The 12,508-nt window shown below is 52.6% G+C and overlaps 1 protein-coding gene across 1 annotated transcript in view; it reads left to right on the plus strand.

Moving 5' to 3' along the window:
- The window catches only part of LOC144169874 (uncharacterized), a 70,554-nt gene that overhangs the window by 18,315 nt on the left and 39,731 nt on the right, over window positions 1-12,508 (plus strand). The window contains exon 2 of the mRNA XM_077699282.1: window positions 11,832-12,186. Coding sequence (XP_077555408.1) covers window positions 11,863-12,186 — 324 coding nt within the window. The 5' untranslated portion in view covers window positions 11,832-11,862. The remainder of the gene's footprint in view (window positions 1-11,831; window positions 12,187-12,508) is intronic.

Genomic DNA, 12,508 nt, shown 5'->3' on the forward strand with positions numbered 1-12,508 from the left:
TAATGAGTTCGTCGAGGCGGCGCTTCTGTTTGAAGAAATGAGGTGTCACCCGCGATCGAAGCCTCTTCTTCGACCACCGACGCGCCTAAGCGCTGCGTCGTTAACGCGCGTGTCGTGGGTGCGTTTCATAACGTCACATACGCGAAAAGCAAAGAGTTAAGTTTACTTTCGGGGAAAAATATTTGGCGATCTGGCTCCGATTAATGTTGATATTTATTTCAATGTGAGCAGATTATTTGCTGTATTCTGTGCTGTGTGAACAACACCATCCCAGGGTTTTTTCGTCAAACCTGTTAACCATCGCAAGAAGGTGCACGCTTTTTTTACATTCTGGGTGTAACCGATGGATATTTTCATTGGCAGATTCCCCCCCCCCCCTTTTTTTTTTTTTCCTATCTGCGAATGATGTCGACTGAATCACAAAGCTGGCTTGCAGTGTGCGCTGCAGGTCAAACTTTCGGAGAAATGACCCGTCGTCGCATTCGAGCAGCGTCATACGTAGTGACCGCACGCGGTCGCATATAGAACAAAGACAAGTGACAAATGTCGGGCTCTGGTTTGCAACTAAAATTTATCCGGCCGCCGCCCTTTCGCGCGACTCCAGAGGCTTCGCTCTGCAAAGGCGTCCGAAAGGCGGGGAACAAAATAGATTAGCCTCGAACTACAGTTCTCGACTTGTCGCGCGATATGTTCAACGAACCTGACGCGCCAGCGTGTCGCGTCGGCAACCTTGACTTTGCGTAGGAGAGAGTTTGGGATGAAAAAAATAGGGACTTGAACACAAGGTCTTGTTCGTACTGAAGAAGCGCTGGGTTAGTGAGTTGTGTCGTGCTCTCACTGGGTCTGTAAGCGTGGTGGAGCTCAGCCTAGAGAGAGAAGGCGGGTAAGGATAAAGATGAGAAGCATTACACCCGCCACATTGGCGCTTCTGGCGCCGGACGGATGGGGTGAGAGAATACAAAGGAAAGCGAAGAGGAGGCGCGTCATGGAAGAGCGCTGCTCTGTGCCCGCTCGTCAAGCGGAAAGCCGGCGAGCCGTGCCTCGATGTTTTCGCCGCACGCGCACTTAGCGCTCCGCCGCTTTTGTCCACCGATGTGCTCGCTTCTTTCTTTTCTTGCGTATATATAATGGCTTTTGCGGAAGTTCATCCCCGTCGCCCAAGTTGGCTGCCTTGGCTTTGAGAGAGCACGGTGCGGTAGGATGTCAAGGGATGTCACCGACTGATTTCGAGCGGAGGGTCCTTCGTTTTGCGGCCGTATGCAGTCGCTCCCGCTGTCATCGTCCTGTAGTGCTTGAAGTTGCGACTTTATGCGCCGAAGCTACGCTAGTCGGTCGCCGCCGTAAAAACGCTCAATAAAATATTTCGTGGCTAAATATTATAGCCAAGCGTTCATTGATATGATTATGGGATTCAACGCGTTGAAGCTACCCCTGGCCTTTGCGGGGCGCCGTAGTGGAGGGCTCCGCATTAATTTCGACCACGTGGAGATCTTCAACGTGCACCGAAATCTCGACACACGGGCGTTTCGCTTTTCCCCTAAATCCCTCAATCAGAAAAGCAGCGTGCAGGCATCGAACCCGCGTTCTTGGGCTCAGCAGCACAACGGCGTGGCCACTAAGCCACCGCGGCGGATAGTCTAAACGTTCAGTCGTGAGGTTAAGCTAAACCGGATAGACATCGTCTGCCTTTTAAGGTAGATTGCTCTGACACCTGGCGCAGTAATACGAAAACTTGGGTCAGTCTCGCTCGGAAGGTGGAAAGTAGCTACAGCCAGAAAGAGGGCCTAAGGAGCCATCTTAAACGTGTCGACCTCGAGGTGGTAAAGGCTAATGGTGCTTCGAGCGATGACACTATAAGTCATATAGGTAGGTCCGTGCAGACGATATCAACGCCCTTAACGAAATGCAGAGCCGCAACGTAGAAAGACGAGAAAGGTTGCGCAGAATGCGAAAAAGGATGCCTCACAGAGTTAGTAGAGCCTTTGGCTACTTTGTGTGAGGGTTTCTGTCATCGCGCGGAGACGATGCCTCAACACAAAACCACCCCGGAGTGTTCCGGACATGCCCGCTCTAGCTAGATCCACGAGTAACGCATTTTATAGAATCGCAGCGGCCTCGTCCGATGACGCACCTCGTGTTCGTTTCTCTTGCGCGGTTTACATGAAATCCCGTCCGAGCGATACTTTACCGTTTGGAAGATGTCACGTCGAACCTCCAAGTCAGCATTCTCAACTCTGTTTTAACCGGATAAGTCGTACTACCCTTTCGCAAGCAATATCTGTTCCTGCATGCCAGCTAGGGCTTATCGGAGAGTCAGATCGTTGCCGTAGATCTTTCGTCTATCTCGGCTCGCGAGTGAGGTGAAACTGCGTTGGGGGAGTTTGGTCTGCTCCGACGTCTGTAACAAGCCGCTGGGTAGCGAGCGAATAAAGCTGCGACAGCTTTGACTTGGTTTTCGATGTGACTAAACTGCGGCGCACAGCGAGAGCGGCTAGCCTCGCTATGAAGCGCAGGCGTCTTTTTGCGCACATACTTCTGCAGTGCTAGCGGAATCGCAGTTTCTGCTTTGCCCGGATGTTCAATTGCGTAACCGCTTGATTGTAAGGATAAGGAGGAAAATATAAGCCAACGGGATCGCCTGGAACCTGATTCAGTCCTTCCTTCCTTCTAGCGCTCTCACTGAAAGCGTTGCGGCTAACTGCAATCGTCGGCGCAAGCCCTCCCCTTGTCCGCTCCCGAAACGTCGTCGTGTCTTTCGGCGCCACCCCGTCGGCCGGAAAACGTCGCCGCCACGCCACCCATTTCGTTGCGCAAAACTGCCCCAAAGAAACTGCCTCAGCCTCGGCGAAAAAAAAAATAAATAAACGAGAAGGAAGCAGAGGAGGAAAAATAAGCGGCTGTGTCCGACGCCCGCGCGCGCGCTCGTCGCAGCCTCGGGCCGAACGGTTCCATCTCTCCAAAGCGCGCGCGCCGGCGCGCGCGAGCGAGCTAGCGAGCGCCAACGAGCCGCTACCGCCGCCGTCACCGCGTTTCTCTCCTCCTCCCGCGACCTTTCCTCTCCACTCCCCTTTCTCTCCGTCCTCCGTTCACTCTAGGCGCCCGGGGCGTGCCTCGGCATCTGGTCTGCCCTGTTTCCGGCGTCGGTGCCTCTGAATCGCCACCCCGCTGCGATCCCGCAGCTATCCGCGCACATCGTTAGTTCCCCGGGCGGGCTTCTCTAGCGTGACCCCTCTCATTCTACTGGCTCCCACTGCGTCCGCTTAGCGCCGCTGTTTCTTTGTGTCTTCGTTTTTTTTTTTATCTTTTTCGTTTCTGGCATTCTTTCTCCCAACGCGCGGTAGCGCGCGTTGCCGCGAAGGTGAACGCGGTGGCACGTAGTTCGAGCATGCCCGCACTACCCTACTTCGAGGAGATTGCGGTGCTCGGACACTCGTCTGGTGTCCTGTGTGGTATGGCTGACCGTTGAGTCATGGCTGACACCGCGCGCGCGCGCGGTGCAAACGCCCCCTGCCTTCATCGCTGCAGTTTACCTATCGGGTGCAACGACTGCTTCGAAAATATTTGTCCGTTGTCTTGAGCCATGTTAAGCGCTGATGCACGCAGCTCGGGCTTCTATGTATACAACTTCGGTGTTTAATGTAAGAAGGGCTACATTTGGGAAACATTACCTGCTGTCCCCGTAGCACCCACGTGGTAAAAGAGTTGGAATGTAAGTGTGATTGTGGAGTGGAGAGACTGAGAGGTTGGTCAGGATACCGAAAAAAGGCAAAGATTCGTACAACTTGAACCGTTTTGGGCAAAATGTTGCCAAGGTTTTAACATGAACCAGTAGGTTTCTATGCCCGAATACTTCCTGAAAAAAAAAAAAAAAAGTGCTTGTACATACTAGTTTCGTGAAGACTTTCGGACAGTGCACGGAAAGTAGAAACTACGGAAAGCGCGTGGAAGTGACGCGAGACTGTCACTATTATGATGACGTAACAGGGACGATCCCTGCGCGCGCGCGCGCGCGTGTGTGTGTGTGTGTGTGTGTGTGTGTGCGTGCGTGCGTGTGTGTGTGTGTGTGTGTGCGTGCGTGCGTGCGTGCGTGCGTGCGTGCGTGTGTGTGTGTGTGTGTGTATGTGCGTGTGTGTGTGTGTGTGTGCGCGCGTGTGTGTGTGTGTGTGTGTGTGTGTGTGTGTGTGTGTGTGTGTGTGTGTGTGTGTGTGTGTGTGTGTGTGTGTGTGTGTGTGTGTGTGTGTGTGTATGCAGAAATATGCAAACCGCACACCACCGCGCGGAGCTGCTTCGCATACGGAAGAGCGGCGCCGATGTCCACACGCATCCAGCGCTGTGCGTACAATCGTAGCAGAGCTTTTTTCCCCGATCCGATGCCAGTCGTGAGCGGAACGTAACGTCAGCGGGAATAAGTGCACACGCGCGCGCCCAACGTCGTTTGCATAACAGGCCGCTCCAGCGCTCTTGAGCTCAATGAAGAGGTGTACAGCGCTCGAATGCGGCTGTTGGCTCCTCGCCGAAACACGCCAGAAGCGCCGCTAACAGTCGCTCCTCGGAGGCGAGCAGCATCTGTTTTGGTAAACAGCAGCGTGGAGGAAGAAAACAACGGGGCCTCGTGACGTGTTAGCGGCGTTGTCGCCGTATACACGCGCGCGTGCGTATGCGCGGCTCGTCCGTGCGAGCACGCCCCGCGTGCGCCTATTGATCCGAAGATTACTATGTCGGTGGCGGCGTCGCGCGCCCCGCATGACGATTGTGTGTCGCCGGGAGAGAGCCTGCGCGCCGGCTCCCCCACGCCGCCACCGTTGGAAGGGAAGCCCGGAGAGAGAGGCGCCTAGCGCAAGGCGCGCGCTAACACTTCGTTAGCGCACTTTAGCGCGTTGTCACAAATTTCCAAATTTTGGTGGGTTAACGCGCCCAGCTACATCCGGGCTTTGAGACGCGCCGTAGTGGAGGGCTCCGGATTACTTTTGGCCGCCTGGGGATCTCTAAGGTGACACACGGGGTTTTTCGCTTTTCGCCTTCATCTGTTAGCGCGTTGTCACGTGAGCGTTTTAATTTTTTTGAGCGTTTTAATTTTTTTGGCGACTGATTTGAGGCCACAGGCATGGGAGTTTGGGATCCGGTGAGAGACCACCCGCGGTGGCTCAACGGCTGAGGTGTCGCTGCCCAAGGCGAAGTAGCCTGTTCGACCGGCAGTTCGTCTGGTGGAGGCGAGCCCGAAGTACGAATACTTCGGCGCAGGCCTGTTGAAAACACCGTGCTGCATAAATAAATCCCTAGCTATTTTTATTTACGGCGCGTTAGAGCACAGGTGTGAAGCACGGTTTAATTTTCGTCAACTTTTGGGAACTGTTACTCTCAAGAGGGAAGGAAGCCTTCAAGAGAGGGCGCAATAACTGACCAATAATTGAGCCGCTTGCACTCAATCTAACAACATTTTCCATTATTCCGTTAACTATGCTTGGGTTCCAAAACGGGTGCCGCGCCGACAGAAGGAACGCCCAAGAAAGTACAATTGTACTCCATTTTCCGGTTTTATGTACACATACCTTCTGTACACACACTTATATAAATCTACGCGATGAGTTTGTCACATTTAACCGTTGTACTGCAGTAGGGCTTTTTTTTTTTTTTTTTTTTTGCTGTTTTCATTTCCCCGTGGGAATTTTTTCCTGGTCTCGAAGTAAATGAAGGTGTCTAGCAGGCTAGTAGCATCGCGAGCGCTTCTACACCAAGTCTGCTCGATCTAGCGCGTTGACTCCAAACCACAATGAACTGCCGCGATTTTAACCGGTTCTTCGGAACGGAAGCGAGTTGCGCGCGCGCGGAGGAGTCCGCTGCGTCGGCGACCGCCAAAACAGCCTTCACCCACTCCGCCTCTCTGTCCGCGGAGGAGGGGAGGCTACGGCCGACTTTATTAACTGTCAGCGGCCCCTGATAGCCCTCGCGCGCGCTTACGCTCCAGCCTGCGCGTTAATTGCGTCCGCGCCCGCCGAAGCTGCTGCTGTTGTCGGATGTCTTCTTTGTGGCTTTCTTCTCCGGACAGCCAGAGCGTCCGGGGATGAGAAGTGCGCTCGGCGGGCGAGCCTGTCGGGGCGGCTCTAAAACCAATCAGCGCTGATGCGGCGCGCGCTTTTTTGCGCGCGCAGCTCGGCGCGTGGTTGCGGTGGCCCCGTTTGCGCCGCCAGCCGCCGCAATTACCGACTCTAAACGGCGACGCCAACCTCCGCTCGATGGCGGCGTGCCTCTGGCGCGCGAGTTGTTGCGCGCAAGATTGCGCGCGGAAGCGCCGGCGAACGTGGCCGGTCTAATTTGCATGGGGGACGACGCGGCCGACCGCACGGTCGACTGGATGCGTTGTCCGGCGTGGCTTTCCCTACCGCTTTATTATCGCTCTCTCGCCTCGTCAAGCGCGCGAGGCACTGTAGCTGTAACAGTTGCGGCTTGAGCAAGTTGTGGGGCACTGCAGTTTGCATTGCTTTATTGTTGCAAGCTGCGTAGCTTTCGTTGCCGGGTGTTCGTCAAGCGCCGACGCAGTTACTGCTATACCGAAAATAACTGGTCAATTGCACGTAATTTGCTGGAACTGAACCTAGAAATTAGGAAACACAGCGACTAGCTAGCTTGCTTGCTCTACGGGGCGTCTCAAAGAGCACTGTGTGATACCGTTTGTCTTTGTCGTCGTCGGCGTCGGCATGTTAACGCACAGAAACCTCAATTTCCGCGCTTATGACTTCGCGATGCTGCGCGAGCTACATTCGAGACTCAGACGGCTGAGGTGGACCCTCGTTTACGCGTAGTTCCGTTGTTCCTTGGGCCTCACGCATATTGAGCGATGTGGATGTCAGCATGGGGTGATTTCATCGGTCACGGTGGATGTGCTCGCATTCACGTCGCGTTGGAAACAAGTGAAATACGTTCGCACACCTGATCCGCAACGGTGGCTTGTGGGTAAAGGTGGTGCGCCGCTGAGGCCTAGGACGCGGGTTTGATCCCGGCCGCTGCGGCCGTTTTTCCGATCGAGGGGCGAGAGGCAAAATGCCCATGCGTTCAGATTTCGGTGCGCGTTGAAGATCCCAGTTTGGTTTAAACGAATCCGTAGACCTCCGCTACAGCGTATAAACTTCGAAACCTATAAACTTCGAAAACCTCATAGCCCTTCCACTGTGAAGAAATATGACGAGCGAAGCTGTGGTGGATAACGTACTGATCGCCAGGGGCCTGGAGGCCTTAACAGCATATGGAACCCGTAAAGAGGCCCCCACTCCATCTTGCGCCTAACGTCGCCAGCATTTTTGATATTCAAGTCTATTTTCTCTCTCTCTCTCTCTCTCTCTCTCTCTCTCTCTCTCTCTCTCTCTCTCTCTCTCTCCGTTTTTCTGTAACAGTACTTCCTTCGCCGCGTCTTTTTTTTGTTGTTGTTTTTTTGAAACACGTGGCGTCTTTTTTTTTGTCTTTGTTTCGAATCTCGCGTGGCAATTAACGGCTGCGCGCAGTTCGCATTGTGGCACTGTGTGGGCAATCGATCATCTATCTTTCTTCGAGACGTTAGACTATTTTGCGCCTGACGCCACTTCCAAGCGCACCCTCACTCACGCAATTGAAGGTGCATTGAACTTGCTCGAGAAGAGACCGCCTATAGCTTTCGCTGTTTAACTGTAAAAAACGCAGCATACGGGAGGCAGCGAGAATTTTGATCGTGGCCCCCATCCCCAGGCGTCGCGATAACGCTTTTCAGAAGACGGCCAAGTTTTACTGTTTCCTGGGTTAGTGTGTTAACTGGAGCATTGTGCATGAAAAGTAGATAAAACATCCAAAGTAACGTTTGGAGAAGTGGAAACTGACTATGCGGAAACACAACCGGAACTAAGCAAGGATGAGGAGAAATACCGAGAACGTTTAAAGGTAAACTTGTTCCTTGAGATGTTCAGAACTGATTAGAAGCTCCTTTGCTTTCGTGTGCGCTATGAAATGCGAAAAGAAATAACATCTCACGGCAAGTGCCGAACGCTACGTTCGTCCTTGTCAGGCGCTTAGTTACCGTTTCGACAGTCCGCCCGTTACAGTTTCGACAGTCCGGGAGGACTAATTTGTAGACATCGCTGTACGCGTTGTCGAAGTAAAGAAATAAATGTCGTGCAGACATTTTCAGCGCATTGTTGCTTTCATTATGGTGTTGCTTATTACTGGCCTTCACAATTTTTTCTACAACTGAGTAATTCGGCAAAGCAATTTTGCGCACTAATGCAAACGCGAAATATAGGTGAGACGTCGCTGCTGCCGGCGCATGCGCAGCACGGCTCTCCAAAAGCCACGCGAAACTGCTCAACATCGGCCGGTGTAGCTCACGCTACAAAATGAAAGCCCCTTTCTTTAGAGAAAGATGGTTCAAACGCGAAGCTTCACTTCCTCCCATGCAACCTTAGTCGAAAATCCAAAGTCTTTCGGCCGTGTCGGAAGGGACGCAGGTTCGATTGCGACCACGGGAAACTCTACTTCTTAAGGCGCTCCGCGTTTCATCATCAACACCATCATCGTCATCGTGTGCCGTTTAGCTTTCTTGCAGTGTATTTCGGTGTTACGATCTACGGCGCAACTGAGACGTAGAAAGCTTCGCTTTAATAATGTGGTGTTTCGTTCCGACGCCGCATTGAAATATTGCATCTACGGCATTAAACTATAAAGGTTTCGAAACTTTCCGAAACCTTATTCGAACGCGGAGATACCGAAACGCTATTTGCTCTCGGAGATACCACGGACGCACTCCTACGCGACAGCTCACAGTCTAATTCGTATGACGAGATCGGCTGACAATGCCGCGAAGCTACAAAGCATATTAAGCATATACGATATGCAAACGCGCCTTTCTGTAAAGGTGATGCTTGAGGCTTTCGGTCTCTTTCTTTATCGTGTCGGGAGCACTTCGTACATGGCGCGGCTGTCAACCGCGATTATCGAACGACGTCGGCCTGCCGCGCTCTTTGCTCTTTCCTGGTTCCTTTGTCGTCGCGCATTCGTCTCTTTCGCTACTGATGTCTGCGTGTGTGCTTGATGTCAAACCAGCGGTCACGCTGCAGGCGGTCTGGCCACGAGCGTTCCCATAAAGTGCGCGACGGCACTATTCTCGCAGACACCGCGATTGTTCGTCGCCTCCTCTCGTCTCGGCTTGTATAGGTTGTGACGGTTCCACTCTCGCGGCATGTCTTCTCTCTTCGTGGCACTGCACAACTGATCTCGGAAGACGAAGATTCGGTGAAGTTTTGTCCATATCTCTTGGCGGCTTTCTGTCCCCTCTGTCCTGATGGGGGGAGCAGGGTACGACTATATGCACTTGCGTGAAGCATTTGCCCGCATCGACTGCGCTGCCCCTTAAAATCAGCAGGTGTACCGCTGTGCTTTCTCGTAGGCTTTTTTTTAAGTCGCTAGGCGAAGTAATTCTTCGTAATTATAAAGATTATTCCCGATTCCTCGAAAAGAAGTTCCACCTTCGCTGCTTTCCACTGCGCCGTTTCTGCGAAAAAAAAAAAAAAGAACAAGAAAGGAACTTTATTCTAGGTTCTAGTTGAAAGAAAGCCCGCCAGCGTTTTATGCTCAAATCTGGTGCCCTTGATATCTTTACGCTGGGCATTCTCGTTAGCGCTGTTATCTCCGATGGTGGAGCGAGATAGGCTGAAAAAGCCTCGCCACGTTCGGAAACTTGTGCTAACAGCAATACGATACCGACATCAACGTTGATAAGCTGCACTTGACATCCAGAATGCGCGGAAGGAAGAGCAAAGGTCACGCCTATAATGAGACATTACATTCCAATGCAGTAACCGTTCTCAGCGTCGTACATTCGAGCACAAAATGGTAGACACATAAGTCTGATAACGTACAGTCGGGGACTTAATTTTGCAGACCACGCGAGCGCGTGGCAAAAGCCACCGATGCGCGCTCTGGAGGCCCAGCGCCTGTTGTCGAGACCGGCGCGGCGCGCATGCGCGTCCTGTTTTACTCGCAGGCACGCCGATTTTCTCGCTTCCTGCAGCGGTGCTGCAATGGTCACTCAAGCACCGCATAGCGACGCCTTTGTAGCATTCATTTCTTCGCGATGGCACATTTGGGGCCTAACGTGACGATTGCGACGCTTTCGCGCAAGTGCTCCTCGCGTCCTGATAAACACTTGCGCGGAATGTTTTATTTTGTTTGTTTTGTGCTTTATCGAGTATAGACGATGAGACTAGCGGCTTGCGAACGGCGTCCCCGAATGAAGCGCGTACGAAGCACATTCTCACGGTACCGCTCTACCGACGACTAAGTGCCAGCTGTATGAATAGCGAACCCTTATTCCCGTTGTTTATTTTGTAATTTGTCCACTGAACATATATTTCTGCTCGCTCTCCGCTGCCCATAAAGTACCGATTTGTAAGTTTAATAAAAGAAATTATTTCGGTGTTTTTGCTGCCTATTTCATTACTTAAAAATGATAGAAATGCGCACCAATATAAATTGTCTGTTCGCTCTACCCGTCGCACTCGTAAAAATGGCACCTCGGGTTCCCATTGAATGGCGTGAAATTATTCGCTACTTTTGAGAATCCGTTTTTCAAAGGGACATTTGCCGGCTTACTAATAGGCCAACACGGGCTGTTAGGGGAGCGATTCTTCAAGGTTGGCATGCATTGATTGATTATGAGGTTAAATTTGCTGATCTGGGGACGTATAACATGCACCGAAACCCCGAATACTCTTGAACCTTTTCGCTTTTTGCCGCCATCAGAAAAGGGCCACCTTGCAGATGCACAGCGGAGCGGAAGGACAAGGTCAACAACGAAAAAGGAGCTGATAGTTTTTCAGTGGTTGAACACCCGTTCATTAGTGACAAAAGCATTCGAAAGGCCCTAAGTGGTGATTAATATCACGGCGAAAAGTAGTGAATAATGTTATGGCGTTTCTCGATGGGAACCCGAGGTGTCGTTTTGAATAATGCCGACGCGCAGAGCGAAATGACAATTTATATGGGTACGCATTTCTATCATCTTTAAGTAATGAAGTAGGCAGCAAAAACACTGAAATAATTTGTTTTATCAAACTTGAATCACCTACTTCATGGGCAGCAGAGAGCGAGCTGAAATGTAGGTTCAGTGGACAAATTACAAAATAAACAAGGTGAATAAAGGTTGGCTATTCATATAGCTGGCATTTAGCGCGGTACCGTGAAACTGTGCTTCGTACGCGCTTCATTCGGGGACACCGTTCGCAAGCCGCTAGTCTCATCGTCTATACACGATATAGCGCAAATCAAACAAAGAAAACATTCCGCGGAAGTGTTTATCAGGACGCGAAGAGCCCTTGCGCGAAAGCGTCGCAATCGTCACGTTAGGCCCCAAATGTGCCATCGCGAAGAAATGAATGCTACAAAGGCGTCGCTATGCGGTGCTTGAGTGACCATTGCTGCACCGCTGCAGGAAGCGAGAAAATCGGCGTGCCTGCGAGTAAAACAGGACGCGCATGCGCGCCGCGCCGGTCTCGACAACAGGCGCTGGGCCTCCAGAGCGCGCATCGGTGGCTTTTGCCACGCGCTCGCGTGGTCTGCAAAATTAAGTCCCCAACTGTACGTCGTTGAAACGAAGAGCGCAACCACCGTGCTCTCCGCGCTTCTAATTATCCATCGTTGTGTTTAGTTTTTGTACCTGCTGGTTATACTGAAGCTTATGAGGGGAGTGCTGGACGGATGAGGTGAAGACATCACCCTGCTCCTATTTAGGAGAAAGGGCTCCTCATTGAAACAAGCGTCGCGTACTTGGGATGTTACACGTGCCTGACGAGGCCACTTCCTTTGCTCTGCAGAACGACGGCGAGCAACGTGGCGGCGTCCGCGATGTACTACGCGAGCTTCTTTCCCCCGGCGGTGCGGCCGTTCGACGGCCGCGGCCCGCTGGACGGCGTCACGGCCGCGGCGGCCGCGGCGGCGCTGGCCGGATCCGGCGGCGGCGTCCGCGGCGAGCGTGGTGAGATTCCGCTGGACCTGTCGCTCAAGCACGTGCGGCCGGACGGGCCCGAAGCCGCGGCAGCCGAGGAGCTTCTGCTGCTCGAGCACCGCAAGCTGGCTGCTGCCTACGGCCGTCACCTGCTCGACCCGGCAGCCTTCCTGCGGCTACAGCACTACCAGCAGCGAGTCGCCGCCGACGCCTTCCTGCAGCAGGTACTGTCTCCTTCATTTCCGCTTGCACTTCATTTACACACCAACGCGCCGGAACAGATTTGAATGGCTTCTTCGAGCCGGGACTTGTAGCGAGGTTTGGCACGCTGTTAGGGAGGTTCGCTATGAGCTGGACAAGTAAGAAAAGCAAAATAGGTGGGACAGGGTGCTCTGCGAATTCCAGAAGGCTCAATTCTGAAAGAAGGTTCTTTTCTGAGGACTAAACTAAAACTAAACAGTAGTGTCTGAGTCATTGCTGTGTCGTCGTCCCTCTCTATTGTGTCCCGTCTCCTTCGCGCGTTGTTTTTCGGTATGGTCTGTATAA

The sequence above is a fragment of the Haemaphysalis longicornis genome, unplaced genomic scaffold (assembly GCF_048455015.1).
Source record: "Haemaphysalis longicornis isolate Haplotype H1 unplaced genomic scaffold, Haemaphysalis longicornis Haplotype H1 scaffold_2, whole genome shotgun sequence".
Classification (NCBI taxonomy): Eukaryota; Metazoa; Arthropoda; class Arachnida; order Ixodida; family Ixodidae; genus Haemaphysalis; species Haemaphysalis longicornis.